Raw genomic sequence first — 24384 nt, 5'->3', positions numbered from 1 at the left:
TGGCGTGGTTTCTCAGTGGGAGAGCATGGTGTCCCAGTGGGAAGGCGTGGTGTCCTAGCGGGAGGGCGTGGTGTCCCAGTGGGATTGCGTGGTGTCCCAGTGGGAAGGCGTGGTGTCCCAGTGGAATGGCGTGGTGTCCCAGTGGGATTGCGTGGTGTCCCAGTGGGAAGGCGTGGTGTCTCAGTGGGATGGCGTGGTTTCTCAGTGGGATGGCATGGTGTCCCAGTGGGAAGGCGTGGTGTCTCAGTGGGATGGCGTGGTGTCCTAGCGGGAGGGCGTGGTGTCCCAGTGGGATTGCATGGTGTCCCAGTGGGAAGGTGTGGTGTCCCAGTGGAATGGCGTGGTGTCCCAGTGGGATTGCGTGGTGTCCCAGTGGGAAGGCGTGGTGTCTCAGTGGGATGGCGTGGTGTCCTAGCGGGAGGGCGTGGTGTCCCAGTGGGATTGCATGGTGTCCCAGTGGGAAGGTGTGGTGTCCCAGTGGAATGGCGTGGTGTTCCAGTGGGAAGGCGTGGTGTCTCAGTGGGATGGCGTGGTGTCCCAGTGGGATGGCGTGGTGTCTCAGTGGGATGGCGTGGTTTCTCAGTGGGAGAGCATGGTGTCCCAGTGGGAAGGCGTGGTGTCCTAGCGGGAGGGCGTGGTGTCCCAGTGGGATTGCGTGGTGTCCCAGTGGGAAGGCGTGGTGTCCCAGTGGAATGGCGTGGTGTCCCAGTGGGAAGGCGTGGTGTCTCAGTGGGATGGCGTGGTGTCCCAGTGGGAAGGCGTGGTGTCTCAGTGGGATGGCGTGGTTTCTTAGTGGGATGGCGTGGTGTCCCAGTGGGAAGGCGTGGTGTCTCAGTGGGATGGCGTGGTTTCTCAGTGGGAGAGCATGGTGTCCCAGTGGGAAGGCGTGGTGTCCTAGCGGGAGGGCGTGGTGTCCCAGTGGGATTGCGTGGTGTCCCAGTGGGAAGGCGTGGTGTCCCAGTGGAATGGCGTGGTGTCCCAGTGGGATTGCGTGGTGTCCCAGTGGGAAGGCGTGGTGTCTCAGTGGGATGGCGTGGTTTCTCAGTGGGATGGCATGGTGTCCCAGTGGGAAGGCGTGGTGTCTCAGTGGGATGGCGTGGTGTCCTAGCGGGAGGGCGTGGTGTCCCAGTGGGATTGCGTGGTGTCCCAGTGGGAAGGTGTGGTGTCCCAGTGGAATGGCGTGGTGTCCCAGTGGGAAGGCGTGGTGTCTCAGTGGGATGGCGTGGTGTCCCAGTGGGATGGCGTGGTGTCTCAGTGGGATGGCGTGGTTTCTCAGTGGGAGAGCATGGTGTCCCAGTGGGAAGCCGTGGTGTCCTAGCGGGAGGGCGTGGTGTCCCAGTGGGATTGCGTGGTGTCCCAGTGGGAAGGCGTGGTGTCCCAGTGGAATGGCGTGGTGTCACAGTGGGAAGGCGTGGTGTCTCAGTGGGATGGCGTGGTTTCTCAGTGGGATGGTGTGGTGTCTCAGTGGGAAGGCGTGGTGTCCCAGTGGGAAGGCGTGGTGTCTCAGTGGAAAGGCGTGGTGTCCCAGTGGCATGGCGTGGTGTCCCAGTGGGAAGGCGTGGTGTCCCAGTGGGATGGCGTGGTGTCCCAGTGGGAAGGCGTGGTGTCCCAGTGGAATGGCGTGGTGTCCCAGTGGGAAGGCGTGGTGTCTCAGTGGGAGAGCGTGGTGTTCCAGTGGGATGGTGTGGTGTCCCAGTGGGAAGGCGTGGTGTCCCAGTGGGATGATGTGGTGTCCCAGTGGGAAGGCAGTTACATGTTTACACACATATAAACTCGATATGTTTCTCTAAATACATTACTTATTGAAAGACTAAAAAGGCATCTATTATCTGATTTATGTGATAATTAGTTAGTTATGCAGTTATAAATGATTACAGTTCCAGACCAGACATGGCATAATAATTTCAGAATAAGGCAAGTTGTTTATGCTGCTCTCCTCATGGTTAATCCGGCAGGATTTTCTGTGAATGAGGCAGATGTCTGCAGATGTCAGGATGTCTGCCTGCATTACACCAAGGACAGCAGTAGGCTACAGCAAAAGTTTTTTTCTCTGTGTTGCTAATGCCTAAAAAGGCACTTGGAGGATTGCCAGGAGAACCTCTCTACTAGCATGGCCAAGTGAAAGTGGGCCTGAATGCTGCTTATTCCCTGACAGAGAATGGAATAAACAGATTTTCTACAAGCTGAATTTAATATCTGTGAAACCCTGGGTTTGGGTATCAGGGAAACAGCTGGTTTATTGGCTATGATTCATTACTAAATCACTGTAAATATCCATCCATGTAAAATCAATTCTTTCAAAATGTCCAGAGGATATATATATACAGACACATACATATATATACATACATAAACATACACATATATACACATGCACACACACACACACGTATATATGATTAAATACGGTGTGTATATATATATATATATATATATATAAATATTTTTTTTATTTGTTTTGTTTATTTTACTATTATATAGATATATTACTCTCTATATTGTATCTCTATATTACTCTACTTACTATAATATAGAGATAACTGCCTGGATTATGGACTTTGTTGGATTCAGTAACATGACTCATACTGTAGTTCGTAGGTCACAGGTGTTCAGGTTATTATTAGCTCACCATACACAGCTACAAATGGTTTTGAATTACTAGTTTACAAGCTGATGTAGGTTGTGTATTGCGCTTCTTACAAGCTGATCTTGAGTTTATGGTTTAGGAGATTCCACTTCAGCTTAAATGCAGACAGGAGAAGAGATGATACCATCACCGCAGTTGATAATCATTTCTTCAGGGATTTCTGGTAGTAACTGGGTTTTCTGCTGTGACAACTTATAACCGGCATTACTGAGTCATTGAGGTAGTGGGGGGCGTCTTGGCTGCTATCTACACACCACCTACAGACTCGTCAGACATCTGCAGGTTGTGGGTTGCCAGAAGTGATGCAAAGAAAGAGATTAGCTTGGCAGGGAGTATAATCTGTGTAATCAGTGCTGCTTTCAGAGGGGACTGTAGACAACATAGTTTAGCCATTTAAATTTATGAATCTAAGGACTGCCATGGAGTTTTAACTTTAACCTTTAATAATTATCCCCAAAAACTAAATTTAAATCTAAACATGTTGAGACAAATTATGGGAATCTTCAGCCTTTGATGTAAAGAACAACTACTTTTTACATTTGGAGAGAGAAGTTCAGGTCAAAGGAGAATAATTGCTGAAAAATTCAGGTTTGAGTTAATGAAAAAGGTTCAACAGACAAAGGCCTTCGAAATTGCCTGCCACCTAAGCCATTAGTCAACAGAATCCATTTTTAAAAAAAGGTAATCCCCCTTTTCCTTGATTCCGTTTTTAGCAAACTGAGCTAAATTATAATTGCTCTCACACTTAAAATGTAAGACAATATAAGTCTCAAATGCTATGCTTTAATTATATAAAATATTAAAATGTTTTATTTCCAATGACATTAGGAATAACTTGTGCTACTATGTTAATTTTTTTTGTAAAAGGTTATTTAGATTGTAGCTGTCAAGGTATTCTCAAGAGTTCTCCTCGAAATGTGTGCAAAGAAATTCTGTCCAGGAGAAATAAGTTTGTTGAAATGTAAGATGTCCTTCACGTTTCATTCATTCTTATTAATATTCTTAAATTTAAAAAGGTTTTCCAGATTTCTGCTGGTTCTTTCCCTCTTCCTGTATTTGCAGTGTTGTTTTTATAAATGTCCTCCTGTGCCTCTTTTCCCTGCCATCTTCATTATCCAAAAAAAAAGTAACTACTGTCACCATAGCAACCATCAAGTCTGTGACAGGCAAACACACAGTTGCCAGAAAGTATGTCTATCTGTCTGTGGGTGTGTGTGTGTATGTGTGTGTCTGTTATTTGCCTCTAGCCGCAGGTTAGCTCCCAACACCAGCTCACTGACCATAGCTGTCATGTGAGTTTTCCGTTTGTACGTTTCATTATAAGGCAAACTAATCCCAAACACATCAGGTATTATTAATACACAAAGAAAGCTGGGGCCCCTGTTAGGAACAATCAGAGTGGTAGTTATACGTAGTTTTACTAAATTCTTAATTTTCATTTTAACGCATTAAAAAGACATTTGAAGACAGAAGGAGACAAATGTCATTGTGTATGAGTGTCTATCTTTGTGAGTCACTGGCTGTTCTAATCTCAATGAAGCAGCGGCAGAAGGACAGCCCACTGACTGTAAGTCATTGCTGTCAGTCGGGCTGATCTCCTGTTGCCTGGAATGGAAGAAAATGCGGCAGATGAAAATGCTTATTGTGAGAACCGAAAAAAATACAGATATTTCCTTATCAGTCATGAACCTGCTGGACCTCTGCTCTTGTTTCAAGATGAGAACAGACAGTTAATTAAAGGGTCGATCTAACAGCCATTACAGTTTATGTTTTGGTATGGTGGTCTCTTCACAAGCAGGCATAATGTAGTTTGTTCAGGATAAAGCTGATGATTCTCAGACAAAATAATGTTTACATTTGTTTTTACAGGAATTGTCATAGTAAGAAACAAGATTAATATAATTTTCTACTGTCAACTTATACTGGAATGTATTTTAAGTGTTTTTTCAACCAGTACTCCTTTATGTTTGACAAACAGTGACACTTAGTGAAACCTGCTGAAGGTCTGAGCGTATTCCATACCGCCAGCTATCAGAGACTGCGACTATGATTGCGTCATACAGTGAAAGGAACACTGGTAGAATGTTATCGCTTCTGTTTTCATTTTGCTATTTGTTGTAGCAGAGATGTGGTTCTAAGCATCCCACGGAACCCCAACCTGAATATAAAAAAAAAAAGAGTTTTGCCTAATGATCACATTGTGAAATTGTGACGATGTCAGTAAGTGTTTTGAAATCGGCATGAAATCATTCTGTATACACTGAATGTGTGATTTACTGTCTGTACATAAGATTATGTTTAAACATCTTTAGCAGTTATATACTGTAGTCTGCTACTTATATTAGCAACCACTGAAGAACTGCCTCTTTATTTTTGCAGCAATTTCAGGGCTGTTTAATTCCCACAGTATTTTTTTTTTTTGAAACATTTCTTTTGGAAAACCACTACGAACACTTTTTCAGATCCTGCCTTACTGCTGTGTTACATTTGCCAAGTCTACGATACAAATCAATGTCCTATGAAATAAGTGCATATAACAGAGACAGAACATATAGTAAAGAGCGAAGCAGCACAAGCTATTTTGAAGCACAAAACACAAAGAATCTATGGTTGATATACAGGGCAAAGGTGAATGATGCTCAGAGATGTCGATGTCGAGTGGTCAAAGGGTAGCTCTTCATTCTTGTTATGGTAGGAAGGGGGAGATTGAGAAAATGAGAGAGAGAGAACAACAGAGAGGAAGGGGCACGAGGATAGCAATGGCACACTATATAATTACCATCTGCCAGGCAGCAAGTAAGATGGTTGTCATAACAACTGCAATCTGTAATCTTCATATGCAAAAAGCACACTTAATATTGCTAAGTCATGGATATGAACCTGACAGCACAGATGCAATAAATCCAAGCTGTCTCGCCTTGTGGGAGTCTCTGAGAACAGCCCCGTCACATTTGCCAGAAGGTATATACCAAAAATTATATAAAAAGTATATATAAAAAGCCATTCCTAGTGACTGAAACACTTAGCAAAGTTGAAGACTTGCAAAAAATTCAAGGTAAAAATGAGAGAAAGTCATTCATGAGTTAAACAAGCTGACAGCAGCAGGACCAGCAACCAGCACCATGCCCCCCCCCCCAACTTCAGGGAAACCCAAGTAAGAAAAATATACTTGGCATATGAGAAGTGTGGCATCTCAATTCCTCTTAAGAACCACTGCATGATGTGATGTGTGTCCCAACAGATGGGGCACATTAACAATAGTTAATTAGTCATTTAAAATCAACCACGAATCCAGCTGTGTGACAACATTACAGAGACTGAATGGGCTGTATCATCTTATTGCTTTCCCTCCCCTGCTGGTGTGACCACATTACCTCCACACAGCCTGCTCTGTTGGATACATATAATGACACAGAATGCTGATTGCTGAAGATTCCTAGCATCTGCTTAAACTTTAAAATCTGTTACACACAAGCCCATAAGGAATTTTGTGCAGAGTGTCAGCACAACGTCCCTAGTAATGTGACATCAGTCTCGACTGCTGCCGGTATAATTTCAGACCTGAAAATGTATTAGTGATTACTATAAATACTACAATAACATATTAAAATATTCATGGCACTATACTCATAAACATTTTACGTTGCTTGCTAATTTCAATCAAATGTAGCCATACTTAGCCCATTAAAGGACTAAGTTACACTCAGTTGTTGAGCTGATCTTTAGAAAGTGATGCTAACAAAAAATTGTTTTGAACAGTTCCAACAGGTGCCCCCTTCCCTGAAATACAGTCACTATAGAAACACAAGGGGCGGCATGGTGGTGCAGTGGTTAGCACTGTTGCCTCACACCTGTGGGACCCGGGTTCAAGTCTCCGCCTGGGTCACATGTGTACCGAGTTTGCATGTTCTCCCCATGTCGACGTGGGGTTTCCTCCGGGTACTCCAGTTTCCCCCCAAAGACATGCTGAGGCTAACTTGCCCATAGGTGTGCATGTGCCAGTGAATGGTGTGTGAGTGTGCCCTGCAATGGGCTGCCCCCCATCCTGGGTTGTTCCCTGCCGCGTGCCCATTGCTTCCGGGATAGGCTCCAGACCCCCCACGACCCAGTAGGATAAGTGGTTTGGAAAATGGATGGATGGATGGATGGATGGATGGGATGATCACATAATATACACGACGGCTGGCATCTCTAATCCTCACATTTCCTAAATGGCTTAATTAATAACTGCACTTATTTTCGGTAACTATCTTATTTACATTACTGTATCAGCATTGCTCCTACTAAGACTCAAACTAGCAAGCTTCACTGCTCAAGTAGATGTCTTTACCTGCTGTTCTACAAAGAATTACCTAAAGGCCACTCTCACAAGGTGGCTTGTTAATTAGCCCTATGGTTTACTAAAGCTCTTGACTGAGCAGTGTTCATTTTGCAATGCTTTCACACAGCTTTAAAAATAAACAAAGAAACAAACAGAGAATTAAAAACAACACTGAAACTTTGGAGGCCCAGCGCACACCAACAAACCGACGCAAAAAAAAATATTTTGATTCATTCTTTTCATCATCAACACATTTCCTAACTGTACTAAGGACACTGAATTGTATTGATCTTTAGATCGGTGACATTGAGAAGCTGAGATAGTGATAGGATGGTCACTTGGAATTGCATGAAAACGGCAAATACTAGATTTACAATTTACATATGGAGTGGTGCAGTAGCTAGAGTTTGCATGTTATTCCTGTTTTGTCATGGGGTTTCCTCCAGGTATCCAGGTGAACATAAAGGGTCATAGTCACAGAGCATTCAGCTGGTTGGTTGAAACAAATCCTTGGTCTGGATTTGTACTTTCTGGTCCTCAACTTTCCACCTCTGACTCTAAGGGATTACTTTTGTGAGTAACTTCCCCAACACTGATTGTTACATTGCACTTTAGACTTTTTTAACATGTACAAGATAATGTTGAAAAGGAACCATCATTAAAATTGCAAAGCTTGGTAATACTGGATTCCTATGACTGAGTGAAAATGTTTTCACTCAGCTTATTGATAGTTCGAATGCAGCAGACTATAGCCTAGTTCATACTTCACTTTTCCATTTGCCATTTCGGGCGGGGGTCGGTTGAAGGCTTGAGTGATGTCATGGTAATAAGGCAGACCACAGTATTTTGAAATCCTGAACACAAAGAACCTACTTGTGGTCTTGACAGGACTGGTCTTGCTAACTTGCCTTTCAATGCAACCAATGTTTCCTTGATATCTGGAGCGGAACAATACCAACATTCAGGGATTTTTACTATCCCTCATACTGGTGGTCTTAGTACTGGAACTGGTCTTTGACAATGGAAGATGACGTAAAATGAGTACCCTAGAACAGAAGTATGGTCAAGTATGTATATTGAAATTCACCCTTGGGCTACACGTGCACTGACCGCAGTTGTCTACAGCCAACCCCTGACGGCAAAATTTATGTCACATCTCCTCATCTGCAATCGAAAGCACATGTGGAAAAGTTAAGTATGAATTGGCCATTACAGTTAAATTTAAGTCAAATAACCTCAAGTATTCAACTAAACTGAATATCTTATTTGTAGATTTTTCTCTCCTTCCTCACCATCTTCCTATGCATGGAGGACAGTATACTGTGAATACTGCGATATCGACATGCATTCCCTTCTTAGCAAAACTTCAACTCTTCCCTACAGCTAAAAAAATATCTAATTTTATGCCAGAGGGCACTTTCTTTGATTGGGTTTTAAAAACGTTCTTTGGCCTGCCAATCATTTTGAAATCCATGTTTTTTTTTACTATAATATTTTATAAATAAAATTTGCATTAAAAAGGCAGATGTTATTTGTATCCAGGTGTTAGTAGCAAACAATTCCACAAAAAAATAATTGGCTAATGCTTTTGAATCTGCATTTTTTTTTATTGCACCCTCTGGAAAATCTGAAATTCCTCCACAAATGCTATATATAAGAGGAGAATTCTCCCCAGTTGTGAGAAATGAATTTCACGCCCTGTAAATAGTACTAACGCAAGGATCCGTTTCCCATACAACGATGGAAGTTAGCATCAAGGATGGATCGTGCTATTTAAGTTTTCATTGTTGTTACCTCCATAGTTCTAACTATGATTTTGGGAAACACCTGCATCGTACTTGCATAGTTTGAACCATGCAAGATGCTAGCATAGTTTGCAACTATTCTTTTGGGAAATGCACCCCAGGTTAGCAAGTTTACTGTGTGCCTTTAGCTACCTAACTATTGCTAGAACAAGGGTAGAGTTTGTGTTTAATGTACCCTACCTTTTATATTTGCTCTTTGGTGCCTACAGCCGTTGAAGTGATGTGCAGCCATGCATGCATGTTCATGGTTTTTGTGGGACCAGGGAATGAGGGAGTACAGGCATGAATACCTGAATAGATGATGTGTGTGACTATTTTCACTCGGGTGAAAAAATACATTCTGAAAAACGTGTCAAAACAGAAGCATATGGTTTCCCCAAAACACTTGAGTGGAACATTTGAATCGGCAAAATTTATCGTGAGCTAACTAATTGTGTCACTTAGCCCTAGTTCTAGTCAGTACATGAAATAACAGGCATTGATCTGGTCAATCTGATTATACTGAGACAAGTCACACATAGCTGGACTTGTAATAAAGAATTTTTTGGAGAGGTGGGCGGAGTGTTTATGGTAGGTGTGGGAGCCATTTATAACTTTGGAGTGTATTATGGATTATGGCCTTTACAGTAGGCTTGGGTGATATTGCAGTGATATAATCCATATACTGCAGTATTTTCATTCAGTGAAATGGACAGTATGATGCGAGTCATACCTAGGCCTACTATACAAGCCTACTGTATGGGGACCAGGGTTTAAATATAGACGGAGTCCAAATCTTCCTCTTTATGTCCAAATTCCACAAAGAATCCATCTGCTGCCCGCAACACTACAAGATATGCTAATTTCAAGTAACGCCAACTATAAGACACGCCCACTCGATTGTACCATCATGCTGCAAGATACTCCCAGTACAAGTAAAGCCTACCACAAGATCTGCTCATTTCAAGTAACGCCTACTATAAGACACGTCCACTCGATTGTCACATCATGCTGCAAGATACTCGCAGTATAAGTAAGGCCTACCACAAGATATGCCTGCTTGATAATAATATCATGCTACAAATCACACCTATGTAATTTAATGAGTCTACATGAAATGAAACTAAGAAGTTTAACATCAATTGTACTCTCAATCAATAAATGAGCTGAGGACAAAAGTATTGATAAATGTACAGTCTTTTGCCACATAATGACATTTCAGTCAATGACAGACCACATACGATGGTGGTCTCATAACATTATAATAGAACTACAATATTGCCTACTGATGTAATAGTGTAACGCATCACTCACGTTTATGGTGATGCTAGTGTAAACAAACATACCGTGCTGCTCGTCATATAAAAGTGTAGCATATACAATTATGTAGAGCGCATGGTGATGGCCGGGGTGTGGCTGCACATGAATAAGGGTAACACATGGACTGGCATATAGGTACACAAGCAAAAATAAACATTATTGCTGAGCAGAAATGATAAAGAACGCTATGACATCTTAGCTATGCTTGCAATCATTTATTTTTGATTGAGTTGGAACACAAGCTTAGTCCTGAAGAATGTTGTTAATATAAACTGTTACCAGCTTGGCAGGCCTGGTTACACTCTCCTCCTTGTCTGGGTGGAACAGTCTGACAGGAAAAAGGGGCTGTTGGGAATGCGGAACATTTATATGGTTCCTAGCATAACTGGCCAGGTGAATTCCTGTGATGGCTGAGGGGATACTGGAGATGGTCTTGGCCAAACCATCTCTGTATTTGTATCCATTTGTATACGTGTATTGTGTATGTGAGTGTGGCAGGACCTTGAGACTTACTAACGGCTGTCAGTTTTCCTCTGCTTTATATACAGGCCTAGAAGGGTTTTAAGAATATTTACTTTTTTGCTGGATTTGCTGTTAATTTTTGTTTTTTTTCCTACTGATATACTTTTGCACATGGTTTTGCTTGGATTTTTATTTTTTGTATCGGACTAATGGTTTGCTTGGTCTATATTGTGATTTGATTTGCAATATCATTTTTGAAAAGTCAAGCTTCAGTTCAATATTAAGTGCGTAATAAATTAAAAACATATGATGATGAGGCATCATTACCACTAGAGAAATCATCAAAATATTAACTGGTCTATATTCTACCGCAAGGATGAGAACTTAAAGGTATGAATTGCTTCGAACATTACTTTATTACTTTTTACATAATCATGCCACAAGAACATCTGTGATATTTTTTGCCTGTTACTAAACAAACATCTAAAGGGTGCTTGCTTCTTACCAGATGTCAAGGAAGGAACAGTTCATCTCCACAGATGAGCATTGCCCTGACAAGGGAGCTATACACAGTCACTCATCATACACACTGCTGCAGTACACCTTGAAACAGATTTGGTTTTTCACCCCCTGCCCATATTTTGAGAGGAAGTCTGCAGTTGACTCATGGTAAAATTTTTTATAGAATATTCTAAAAAGGGGTCACGTGTGTAATCCTGCAAGGATAAGGCCATTGATATGGGGTAAGATTCACATGGGAGGTTGCTTTCTGGTTTATGGCATCAGGGTTACCTGTTTGTTTTAAATCTGTTTGATCCTAAAAGTTTCTGTTATTTCAAACATACCGTTTCCTTTTAGGGTAATAGGAAGGAGTAAATGTAAACAGTTAAAGGTACAGATTATTTTTTATTATTATTGTTCTGCTGTTATTGAGCAACAAGCTTTAGTCTAACTTGCTAATTTAAATAACAAATGTGATGTTCAGTCAATATGACACTGGAATTTTTTCAGATATCCTTCATAAACAGTATTGACATTAAAAACAGCCTTTGTTATGTCCTCCTTGTCGATTTCTGCGGCTTACATTTTCGGAGCTAAAACACTTATAGATATGTGACTTTCTCGTGTCTCCTTCAATATTGTTATTGTGTTTTTTTTTTCCAGTAAAGAAAAATTAAATTTTTTTCAGGGTGGTGTTCTGTGTGTTTATTTGGCTGTTTATTAGATGGTCACATTTGTGTGATTGTTTATTGATTAAAAATATCATCATTAATATCAAGACAAGGAATCTCAGTCTTTCATGGAATGAACAGAAAGATGAGAGTGGGGGTTAAAGAGATGACAAGAGTAAGGGGGTTAGGGAGAGGGGAGAATCATGCAGCCCAAACACAAAAGTGTCATTACAGCTGCTGCCTGTCCCTATTTACGCACACAACCCCCCTGGCTGTGCTGCTATTTTTAGATGGGCCATTTTACCACCATTACCCTTGGGTTTTGTGACTGCTGGAGCTCCGAGTTTTTAAACAAGAGTGCCTCAGCAGTCGCCATGGCCATGGCAATACAGACAAACAAACAAACCGACAAACAAACAGACAAACAAACAGACAGACAAACAAACAAACAGGTGTGTGGGATGTCATCTTTTGTTTTTTTTCCGCTTTTAATTTAGTAAGATTTTGGGACGATTTTCAGCTGCAAAATGGCCAAGATCAGTGAAAATAAATGAATAGATGCGTGTATGAATTTTGTTAATGTTTTACATTAATTGCAATTTCAAAATGCATTCATAGAACATTCAGTGCATCTTTATAGTGCATTCATAGAACATTCAAAAGCAACATGTCAGTCTACCTTAACATCGTAATATGCCTTAGTAACATTAATATACATTAGTAACGAACATTATATGATTATAAAATTATAATGAATTTTTTTGTTTATTGTTTGTTATATAATTGTTATTGACATATGACAGCTGGTAAAGTATGTTAGGATATAAATATATACTTATAAGGTATGCTTATGAATGTTCTATAAATGCTTTATGAATGTATTATGAAGGTATACCAAATGTTTTTACAAAAGCATTATAAAGTCATTATGAAAGTGCAGCTAATGTAAAGCATTGCAATCTATTTTTAATTGCACATTCATTCATTTATTTTTATTCTTTTAATTGTCTGTTTTCAGGATGTCCTGGTTGTGTATTGTGTATTTAATTTGTTTAATTTGTTTAATTCTCTGCACTGTTTTTGCACTTTGTCTCTGCTTTGCTTTTTATCTTTCTTTGTGTGGATTTTGGATTCCTTGCTGTGGGAGCAACCCAATTTCCCCCCTTGGATCAACAAAGTTCATGTCTTATCTTATCTTATCTTATCTTATTTTCTCTTATCTTGATGACTTAGAAAATTATGTTAGGAAACAAAGGAAAATAAAATATCTTAATTGGGAAATATCGGAACTGATATAAGAAATAAGATTTTTAAAACTTCTCTCTCCTTATTCTTGGTTTAAATTCTTCTTCTTTTGGTATGAAAGGGCAGGGGGAATTCTGTCTCCAATCAGGACTACAAAGAAGAGCATTAGATTGACCATAGGGTGACCATGACTTCCTACCACAATATTATCAAGCAGCCCCATTTATCCTTTGGTGTCCTCAGTCTGCTGGTGAAGGTCATGCTTTTTGGGTCGAATTTCTGCTCTTACTCTGTGCTCTGAGCACCTTATTTTAGTTGTTATGTATTCACACATTGAGCTGTCATTCTCGTCCATGTACCTGCCCAACGAGCCACTTAAGATAGATTCCTTCCTTTTCTCCTGAGAGCTATGCTAAATCAAGCCCCTTTGTCTGTTTGGTGACACTCAAGTGAATAGGCCCAGTCTCAAGATTTGCCTCAGCTTTTATTGGTTTATCTATAGAAAGGTTTAGTTGCCAGCCCTGCATCAATGCATGTTATGCTCTCTCTAGCATTAAGTATGCCTCACCAATCCATGCATGAGCTTCCAACCCAGGCTTATAGTAAAATTCACTAAAGAGACAGTTAAACAAATTGGGTTGTTACTCATTTCTGATTGGTCTGTATAGTAACTGAGTGCTCCCCTGTTAAGAATCAGATAAGGGCAACTGGTTGGCTGGGCTTCACCTTCTGTCAGCTCAAATTTGAATCAGATTTGACACTCAGCACACTTGACCTTGCAAAGGCGAAGATAGAGGCAGAATTACCCATCATACTGCCAGTTCCTTCACCATTCATTCTATTTATGCTCAAGGCTCCTGGGCAAGATTTTAAATATTCAGGTGGCCCCTGACAGGAGAGGGTCTAGTCACTGGTCTAATTGCAGAGGTAGCGAGGCCACCTTGGCGAGTGCAAACAGTCAGAAAGCATGCTAAAAGACTTCACAGCTCCAGTCCTGCTAATAACTGCTACCACTGTGGTGTGAGGAACTGTTATCATTTCATACGCAGCCATGTGGCTCAACCCAAGAATATTTGAAGCTGGTGTTCTGAAGTGGAGATCTGTAGGGCGGTTTGTGTCATGATGTGATATCGTACAAAGCTGTATGTCTGACAAGCATCACCCTGCCATACACCAATGAAGTTTAGGCACGTATCTCCTGCAGCAGACCTGTCTGCTCTAGCTCGGGACTGATTGATGTGTGAAAGGCAGGAGTACCTCTGTAGGAGGATCTGTTTCACCTAGCAATTCACAGCCCTTGTATGTCAGTGTGTCTGTGTGCCTGGTTTTATATGGTGTAGCTCAGCAGAATTCAGAGTGTGGGTATCAAGGTGCTAATGTGTGGTATGCCCCCAATAATTATGAAATGTTAGGTATAGCTAAAGCCTTTATAATAACCTTAGAGGTTAACTGTTATTCATTCGTAGGTATATACTGTATATCAGCATACCTTGGTTGCAAATTGGAAAAACCCAGAACAGAAGGACAAATGTGCACTTCAAATTGTTTTAATGTGTAAAAACACTGCTTGTTTCCATTTGATGCAATTAAGAAACATCAGCTCAGTCCCGCTGGTGTGTCAGGCTACATTTTTGACATGCTGGTCGCATGATTCCCTTAATGGGCTGCTAGTAATTGCAAGCAAAACTGAGAGTCGCACATCCTCACAACAGAATATTTTCTTTCCATGTGATCATTTTCCAGATAATCATCAGGGAATAGCAACAGATATACAGTACAGTGTGATGTTTCAGTAATTGTTCAGTGCAAGAATTATATTTAAAATTATAGATATGGCTTCTGTAATGCCGCTGTCATGTCACTGGTTTTTGATAAAAATGCTCTGTAAAGGTGTATTGGTTGAAGAAACATTGTGTAATATTCTAGAATATGTATGTTACATAATAAAGCCCAAACAGTGGAAGTAGAAGAGTAAACTCACTAATAAATTCAGATGTGTCTATATTTTTTTGAGAATTGTCAGTCATAACCTGCAACTAATTAAGCACCATATCTAGATATTGCAAAGTTAAAGTTTGTTTTGCATTTTAATAATTTTGCTGGGTGCTTCAGCTTTAAAATTTCTCTTGCTTGTGTTTCATAGGCCATAGCAGGTCTTTTATAGTCATTATTGCCAGTGAATACATAGTCAGTGAAATATTCCCATGTTCAAATGGCCAGAGACTGTACTGTAGCTCCTCTGTGACCTTGCACTGGATTAATGAGAGTCGGTACTTAGGGACCCTCGAGTATCACCACTGAAAATGTGGTCTGCTCACCACTACAACTACACTACGATTACAGTCTGATGACGTGCCTCATCTCCATGCTGTACTTTCTCCTCTGTGTACGGGCAACAGATAGCATCCTTACTCTGTATACTATGTGTCATACATTGGAGAACACTGGCATTTCAGTGTTTTGTCTTCCTCAGGCAACAGATAATAGGTTACCTATTTACTGTGGTGCTATTACATTGAGTAAACAGTATTACCATGCTTTGGCCATACTGTTGTTTAGAATGTATAACACAATATCACCGGAGCCCTTTTTTGGAGAAATGTAAACTATCTCCATGTTGCACGAATGGTCAGAGATCGTGAATGGCATCTTTATGATAAACTTTGCTTGGAAACAGATGTAATATTTTGCAATTGTAGTAAAAAAAACACAACAAAATGAAAGACAAGAGGATGCAAAAAAATGTATTGGCTAGAAGACAAGCATACGTCCTACGTCATACCACCTCCACACCCCACACAGGAACATTCACACATCCCAGCTCTGTGCAGCACAATAACAAACCAAAGCAGAGGAACACCTCTGACTCCTGTGTGATACATTGTCTGGCAGAGCCTGCTCAGTTTTTTTCCTAATACAGAATGGATCTCAGTCCTACACTGATGCAGCCATTAACTTGTAATGTTCTCTTGTCACAGGACAAATGCAATTTTGCTTAAATATTGTAGAAATATTGTTGATTAGATTTCATGTTTGGCTTATTACCATTTGCCTAATATTTTTTTCCTTATTATAGAATGTGACTTGCAGTAATATAAAGTTGCTGAAGTTGTGGACGCTTCATTGAAATATTGGGCTGAGCCAAGCCCAGTGTTGTGCATGTAAAATCCATCTGGCATTCTATGAGAAAACCGTCTTCAGCCTGATTCTGCTCCTTTGTTGGGTTTTTGGTATGACCTCTCAATCAGACAATAATAAAGCGGTAGTTCTCAACTCCTTACTGACTAATTGAGAGGTCATCCCAAAAACCTGCACGCACACCAGCTCTCCATGGATCAGGTTCCCGACCCCTGTACTAGAAGGATTATACCAACAAGCTGGCTAAGGAATTCCTGGGGATACCCTAGAAGGAGCTAGAATCTGTGGCCTTGGAAAGAAAGGTCAAGTGTGACCTGCTTGGTATGGTGTCACTGTGATCATCACCCAGAAAAGTGGTTTGAAGATCAGTGGATGGATGACTTGTAATGTGTAGAATGCCGTACATTTCATCTAGAGTGTGCCCTGCCTTCTGCACTAATCTTTTTGGAACGGAAACGATGGTTGTCCTCAGGGCTGTCTAGCAATGGGGAGAAACCAGCTGTGTCTTGCCTGCTCTCCTCATGGGTGGCTCCACAGCTACACATGGGGAGATTTTGATGTTGTCCATCAGTGTGATGCTAAACACCTCCGCTGGGCTTTGGTGGATACCTACATGTCTACAGTCTCATACTGTCTGTCCAAAAGTACAAAATGTGGTCTTTGTTTTATTGGTTTTTATTTCTTCATTTGGTATTATACTGCAATCCAATCAACATTTTTCAGATTAAGGTTATCTGTCATTGTTCGATTTTACCCCTTTAAATCAGTGAAAATCCAAGTGAGACCGGCCTTTCTTTTGATCTTTTTGTTGTTTCAGATTAATGTTTGACCTTTCTTGTATTAAATGTCACGTTTAAGTACTCTGCCACTTTAGCACTGACATTCCCTTTGATATTACCATGCAGGAAGCTACTGTAGTCCAATAAGTGTGTTATAAATAAATAATTTCCACCCATCTGCCATATAACTGATGCTGGAAGATTTCATTAATAAACTCCCTATTTAACATCAGTCAGTGAAGGAAATACCACATGAATCACACTTTTGATCACATTCATATACAGTTATTCAAAAGCATTGACTTTTCATTGTTTATAGCTGTATATGTGTCTAGAAGGGTCACTGCATCATGCTTATTCTTTGTTCATTTCTGTGTGTTTACAGGGTTCTCTGTAGAATGTTCTGTACTTACGGTGACAGAGATATCTTACCTGATCCCTCGGCATGTGTTCTTCTTTTGCAGATCCTGGCCATAATATCCATCTTGTTCATTGTGCTGTCCACCATTGCCCTGTCCCTCAACACACTCCCGGAGCTACAGGACACCGATGAATTTGGCCAAACGACGGATAACCCCCAGTTAGCTCACGTGGAGGCAGTCTGCATCGCCTGGTTCACTATGGAGTACCTGCTGCGCTTCTTGTCTTCGCCTAACAAGTGGAAGTTTTTTAAAGGGCCCCTGAATGTCATCGACTTACTGGCCATCCTGCCCTACTACGTCACCATCTTTCTTACTGAGTCTAACAAGAGTGTGCTGCAGTTCCAGAATGTACGCCGAGTGGTGCAGATCTTCCGCATCATGCGCATCCTGCGCATCCTCAAATTGGCACGGCACTCCACTGGCCTCCAGTCGCTGGGCTTCACGTTACGTCGCAGCTACAATGAGCTGGGCTTGCTTATCCTCTTCTTAGCCATGGGTATTATGATATTCTCTAGCTTGGTCTTCTTTGCAGAGAAGGATGAGGATGACACAAAGTTCAAAAGCATCCCTGCCTCCTTTTGGTGGGCTACAATCACCATGACCACAGTGGGCTATGGAGACATCTACCCAAAGACTCTCTTGGGGAAAATTGTGGGAGGGCTATGTTGCATTGCTGGAGTACTGGTGATTGCTCTGCCCATCCCTATTATTGTCAACAACTTCTCTGAATTTTATAAAGAGCAGAAGAGGCAAGAGAAAGCTATCAAACGAAGGGAAGCCCTGGAAAGAGCTAAGAGAAACGGCAGCATTGTGTCAATGAACATGAAGGATGCCTTTGCTCGTAGTGTTGAGCTTATGGATGTAGTCATAGAAAACAATGGAGAGAATATGACTAGGAAGGAGAAGCTTCAGGACAACCACCTCTCACCCAACCAATGGAAGTGGACACCAAAGCATGCAGCTTTAGAAACAGATTCTAATAGATCCTTCAATGTGAGTGAGCACGGTTCTCCAGCCAATGTCAGGTCCTCTAGCCCACAGCACCTGAATGTGCAGAAGCTGGAGGAAATGTACCACAAGATGGCCAAGACCCAGTCTCAGCCTAACCTCAACACCAAAGATAAAGGGTCAATAGCAAAGGGCAGCAGGCAGAGGGAGGAAATTGAGATGGATAGCATCCCTGGCAATGCCACGCGAGACGGAATCATAGACATGAAAAGTCAGTCGAGCATTGACAGTTACATCAGCTGTGCCACTGACTTCCCAGAAGCTTCCCGCTTCTCACACAGTCCTATTGTCAGCCTGCCAGCACAGTTTTGGGCCAAACCCGGAATGCAGACCTCCCTCGAACATGAGCCTGTGCTTTCAACTCACAGTGTTAGCAGGCCTCCTGGGTGCAGCTCCATCCTAGAGATTGCCTCAAGTCCAGAAAGTTCCAGGCATGGATTCTTCTTGGACAGCCCCCATGGTTACCGCTTAAATAACCCTCTCAAGGCACATTCCTTCAAGGTCACCCTCCGACGAGGAGAGGCAGGCACCTCTTCCTCTTCCATGCAAATGGGAGGTGCTCCTCTATCGGACAGTTCAATCCTGTCGGATCGCTCCCTTGTAAGCCCAGAGATATCCATCTATAACACAGCCAGTAGCAAGACTCCACCTAAATCTCCGGAAAGTTTGAGCATGACACCTGCAATCTTCACATTTCATGACACATCCATCAGTAAATATATAGATGCTGACACTGATGATGACGACCACATGCAGGATGGCTCTGACTCCAGTCCCTCGACGCGGCTGCTGGACAAAAAAAGTCCAAAGTTCAGCATCAATAGCAGCTTCCAGCAAGGGACCAACCACTTGGAAACTTCACAGAGGATTATGGGCCAGAACTGTATGTTTCCCATAGAAAGTCGGTCTGTGGTTGGGCAGGAGAACCATGTGACCCAGGATGTGCGCACAGCTCAAGGGCTGCGGAATCGCGTTAACAAATTTGATGAAAGCATTTGAGTACAAGGAAGTGAATTGAAGATGGAGCTGAAACACATGGGAAAGCTGACCAGTAATGTGGCTAAAAATAAAAAGTACAAAATTTTAAAAGCTGCCAGGGGCTTTACTGTGTGACTTGACAAACTTTAATCCATGCCAGTAACATTAATGGGAATAGCTCATTAAAAATTATGCTGGCTCTTGGCAAAGGTGGGAGTTGCTGAAGCCTGTGCCCAACACGATAAGCTTATAGAGGCTAATGGAAAGAAACCCTCCCTCAGTGTTGTGCCATCCCCCCCCTCACACCTCCCCCCATCAATAACAGCTTCTCCAGGGAACAGGGTTATACAGCATGTGCTGTCCAGGGTAATAGTAGGATCCTATCCAGGAGGTTGTGGGTCACTTAGCTGAAACCAGTGAATGATGAGGTACAAAAGGAGCAGAGAACACATCTACAAGCCGGTGGAAATAGGGGACCCATTTAGTCTGATCCAGCTCATCCAGCTTATCTAGTCCCATCACATACGGTAAACTGGTCTCATCTCATATTGTAGATTAGGGAGCTTTGAAAAACATATGAGCAATTTGCTGTTTACTTCCCAGTGTTTGTCCAACCCAAAACCAGCCTTAGGTATATGCAAACCTGCCTTGTCTACTTTATGTGTCTGTATGTATACTTGAGATGAACACATGAATGAGTATACACATATACACAATGTGAAAGGTACATACAAATTGTGTCAGTTCTGAAATTCTTTTGCCTACATATTTCATTTGTAAGGATGTATCAGTCAACATTCTTCAGCACACTGGACAGTGGAGACTTTGGGGCATTACTGGAGAAATACAGTCTCTGAAATGCTGTCTGTCACAAACGAGTTTTTTCTGAGCATTGACAAATCTGAGAATGTGAAGAATTCATCAGCTCTACACTTCTGAAAAGGATCTACAAGTTTACAAATCTGCAGTTTTGTTTTTTTTGTGGGAAATCAAGAGAAATAATCACTGTTACAAATCAAAATCAGGAAGAATAGTATGTCAAATTTTTATACTCAGTTTCTAACAAACATACTGGAGCCACTCCATTCTGTTCATAACTATGCTTCATGTCAAAGCACCCAGTCAAATTCAACAAACATGTAGCACACATCTGTAAGGGAACTACAAGCTCATCTGCTTAGAGTATTTGAAACTGGATTGGGATATTGTCTATAATTATAAGAAACATATAAATCATCCAGTATTTTATTAGTTATTTGATTTTTTTGTGGATGAAGAAGAATTTAGAAAAGGGAAAATAGAAAAAAAACTCAAAAAGATTTGAAAAAAGGGTTTCAACAACTACAGTTTTATTTCATGCATATGTGCATCTAAAAATCACAATTACTAGTGAGTGTTTACAATAGAATGAGGTATTTTTCTGCTGTGGTGTCACAGTGTGTATAAATGGCTGTAGATCTCACTCCCTCTGTCCTTTTTATAATGTGAAGAGCCAAAGAATTTTTTTTTTCATTTCTGTTTGTATGGAACTGCTAGCAGAGTAGGTGGACGCTCCCATGTACTACGGCACAAATGATTCTCAGTGCTCATTTACTTTAGCTACCTACAGTATATGCTTAGTCCAAAGCTGGGTAAGAGTTTGAGATCAAGGAGGGCCAGAAGATTCCCTGGGAAGTAACATAAACACCGGTGCACTGGAAGACGAGAGATCGATGGCCAGGTTAACAGAAAAGCCAAGTCATTCATTAGTTCTGTGGACACCTTGACCAATGAAATGCAGTCCAGTTGAGGTGGGAGCACATGAGGAGCCATCCAGCAATCTCACCGGCTGCATTCAAATTCAGGGCCTGCATCCTTCGAAGGACGTGGTCCACAAAAGCATAGCCTTTGGAGACAGCGTTCTTTGAAGGTCGAACGGGGAGTTTTGTCAAATGGGACGGTCTGGCCCTCACCAGCTGTTCCTGCCCTTACCCTTCAGTTACAAAGCCCCGCTCCTATCGTCTAGCTGGGACACATCCACTTTGCCTCTCGTCACTGACTCTTGGGACATGTTGGGCTGTGAAGGATTCATTGGATGGATCCTTCGCAACTTGGCAAAAGAAGGACGCATTTCTAGACCTTCAAGCCTTTGAAATGGGACGGCCTTGTTGCCCTGTTCTGACACATTCGATCTTTGAATGCAGCCTTAGAAGGACGCAGCCCTTGAATTCAGACCCAACCACCATCTCCTCTGTAGGGGACGTTATGAAAGATGTATTGTCATCCCCAGCTTTGAGGGCCAAACATGGAACGTTATGGTGCCTCCCAATGCAGCATCGACCAAACAGGTTTCACATCATCTAGCCCTGACTCCCCAGTGAAAGCCCGCAGGAAAGAAGTGCTACCAGCTCTGCCAGAGTTTATCTGCATTCATCATAACGCATCCAGTAAGCCCATTGTGTCAAAGCACTTTACCGTATATGCAATTTTGAGTTTAAAGTGTCAAACTTATGCTATCCATAAAAGGTATATATTTTTTTCGTTTGTATTTTAAAATGTACTTATATTGCTAATGGCTTCATGTATTTTTACATGTTACAAATGGTAGACATTGCATATACAGTATTTTGTGCCTTTGATGGTGAAAGTTTCATATATTTTTTTTATTTTTGGAAGGCTTGTCAAAAGAGAGAGATGTAGCAGACATCTGAGCACACAGCAGCAGCATCAACTGATGTGATGCACACAGGTATCAAAAACAATGTCTTTGAGAATATCTACAGCTAGTTTCCATGGTGACCGAAGCCCCATCCTGAGGCTTTGTGCAGTAAGGCTGGTCTAATTGGATAATAGTGGGGAGGGGATGAGATGTCTGACATTCCCAAATGCTTATTTCTGTGCACAGAGCCAGACACAGTCTCATTTACTTTTGCACATGTACACTTCACATGGATAACTCAAAACGTGCACTCACGCTATTTCACATAAAGGCAGAACTAGCGTATCTCCAGACTGACGTAGTGTGCACATTCCTGTCTCTGCTAGCTCAGAAAAGCTGATATGTGGAGAATAGCCATGACAGCATAGAGACAGATGTTACCTGGGCAGTGGGTTAATGATTAGTGCTGCTTGGATACCATTTTAATAGCGTAAAATTAGTGGATGGGAGGCGAGTTTCGCAAGGAGGTCTGATCCTAGGATTGTGGGGGAAGCAGCAGTTGGGTGGAGAAAGGCACAAGACAGCTGTTGTAGTCCTCTTTATGTTGTGTAGGGTATCAATCTGCAGTGTATTTCATTGTTTGTTTGGGAACACATGCTTGAAAAATATGGACGGCCAGATTTAAAAATGCACTGATAGACAAAAGCACAGGAATGAAACCCTTGAGAATAGTTTTTAGCACCACCCGTTTTCCTCAGAGGTGGGGCTTGCTAGAGGTGCTGGCCTTTCAGTCAGCTACAGTGTTTGTTTTACAGGCGAATGCCCTTTAGTAAGATGGCAGCAGTTGACAGGAAAAATTCCAGGAAAGAAGCAGGATAGCCACATTTGTTGTGAGTCAATCAATTACCCTAAAATAGCCTTTAGACTCTAAACATATTTAATGCAGTTCTTTTTCCTGAGTCCAAGCCTAATCGTCAATGGTACTGACTGTTCCCTCTCTTTACAATGAAAGGTAAAAAAACAGTAAAAAAACAAATGATATGACAAATTCCACTGACTGTTGCCCAGTAGAGCCATTTACGAAGTATGTGTGCATGTGAGAATACTAATTTTGAGCTTTTTATGAAGTGTGAAATGTGCCAATGGAAAAAAGGTTAAAGGCGGATTTGAATGCATCTCCTGCTGTAATGATACATCTCTGGGGTTATAAATAACCGCCTGGGCCAGCTGGAGGAAACGGCACTCCATTGAGAGAGGCTCAGTTTCACCGGTGCCTCTGGTGGCTCCTGCCACTGAGCTCTGGAAAGGTAGACTTTGAAAGATCAGCCATCACACGACAGTGGGGGGGGGGGAGTACAAAGTAATGGCCAGTCTTGAGTGAAGGGCAGAGCAGAAATCCGACCCCTGTGATTCCCTGCACCATTCCTTTTGTGCTCTCTAGTTTTGGACCTGACAAAGTACTGACAAAGGATCTGCATGAAGAAAGATTGCTATGATGGAGAGATTTGATATTGGAAATTCCCCATGTTAAACAGACACAATGAATACTTAAAAAAAAACTCTCATGAAGTAGATTGATGCATGTACAGTACATTACCAGATTCCTTAGTTTTCAGTTAGATTCAACATAAATTATCTCGCAAACTAAACATTCATACACTCCATCTAAAGAAAATATTACACAGAGATTGAAGTGAACATATTTCAGCCATGTAAGTAAGCTTGCGGTTTACATACCATTATGCCTCCTATCTATTACAGTTTAAGTTATTTGAAATATTGACAAGTAAAAAGCCAATTACACAGATACATATGCTACTTCTCTCTGGCTTTTTTATGCTCATGATTTATCAATTCATACATGTTCATTTTATGTCCGTTTTATTTTAACAGTGTTTTTAAAAGTGAATTCTCATTGGCTTCTGCACCAAGTACCCATTCATTTTTGAACAAGTGAAGTACTGAAATGACAATCAACCCAGTTTTGTCTATTTATTACACATATAGGTGTAAGTCTAAGAAGAGGAATGCTGTTTGCTGGGAGTGACTGGGAGTGGTGGGCTGCCCACTGGAAACTACACCTTTTGTGTGTGTTTCTGTGAATGTGACCTTACATACAGGGCTAGGCTATAACTAGTGTGCGCCAAGTCCAAGTTTCACTCCTGTTATCCTTTGCCCCTTTCACAATGATCCAATCAGGGCCAATCAGACCACCTTTAATATCCAAAATAGGAAAGCAGGACCACAATGGTTATAGATGGTCCCCAGGGCCAATGAGGAGTTAATTCAATCTACTGCAACTCTGATGCTGAACACACACATACGTATGTGTTGTATTTGACAGATCATATCTTGCAAAATATATGGTTGGTATTTTTTTTAAACTAGGTTTCTAAGATATATTTTGATAAAATATTTATTTTTAAATGCTTGTAAATGAAGCAAACCTACAGGAGACATACCGTGTGTC

At 41.5% G+C, this 24384-nt stretch overlaps 1 protein-coding gene across 1 annotated transcript in view; it reads left to right on the top strand.

Annotated features, from left to right (window-relative positions):
- Nucleotides 1–21857, top strand: part of kcnb1 (potassium voltage-gated channel, Shab-related subfamily, member 1) — a 32457-nt gene extending 10600 nt beyond the window's left edge. Inside the window, exon 2 of the mRNA XM_049018323.1 lies at nucleotides 17333–21857. Within this exon, the coding sequence (XP_048874280.1) occupies nucleotides 17333–19297 (1965 nt within the window). The 3' untranslated portion in view covers nucleotides 19298–21857. The remainder of the gene's footprint in view (nucleotides 1–17332) is intronic.
- Nucleotides 21858–24384: the final 2527 nt, after the last annotated feature.

Source organism: Brienomyrus brachyistius, chromosome 6, assembly GCF_023856365.1.
Source record: "Brienomyrus brachyistius isolate T26 chromosome 6, BBRACH_0.4, whole genome shotgun sequence".
Lineage (NCBI taxonomy): Eukaryota > Metazoa > Chordata > Actinopteri > Osteoglossiformes > Mormyridae > Brienomyrus > Brienomyrus brachyistius.
The sequence above is the reverse complement of the archived record's forward strand: the minus strand, read 5'-3'. Positions and strand labels throughout refer to the sequence as shown.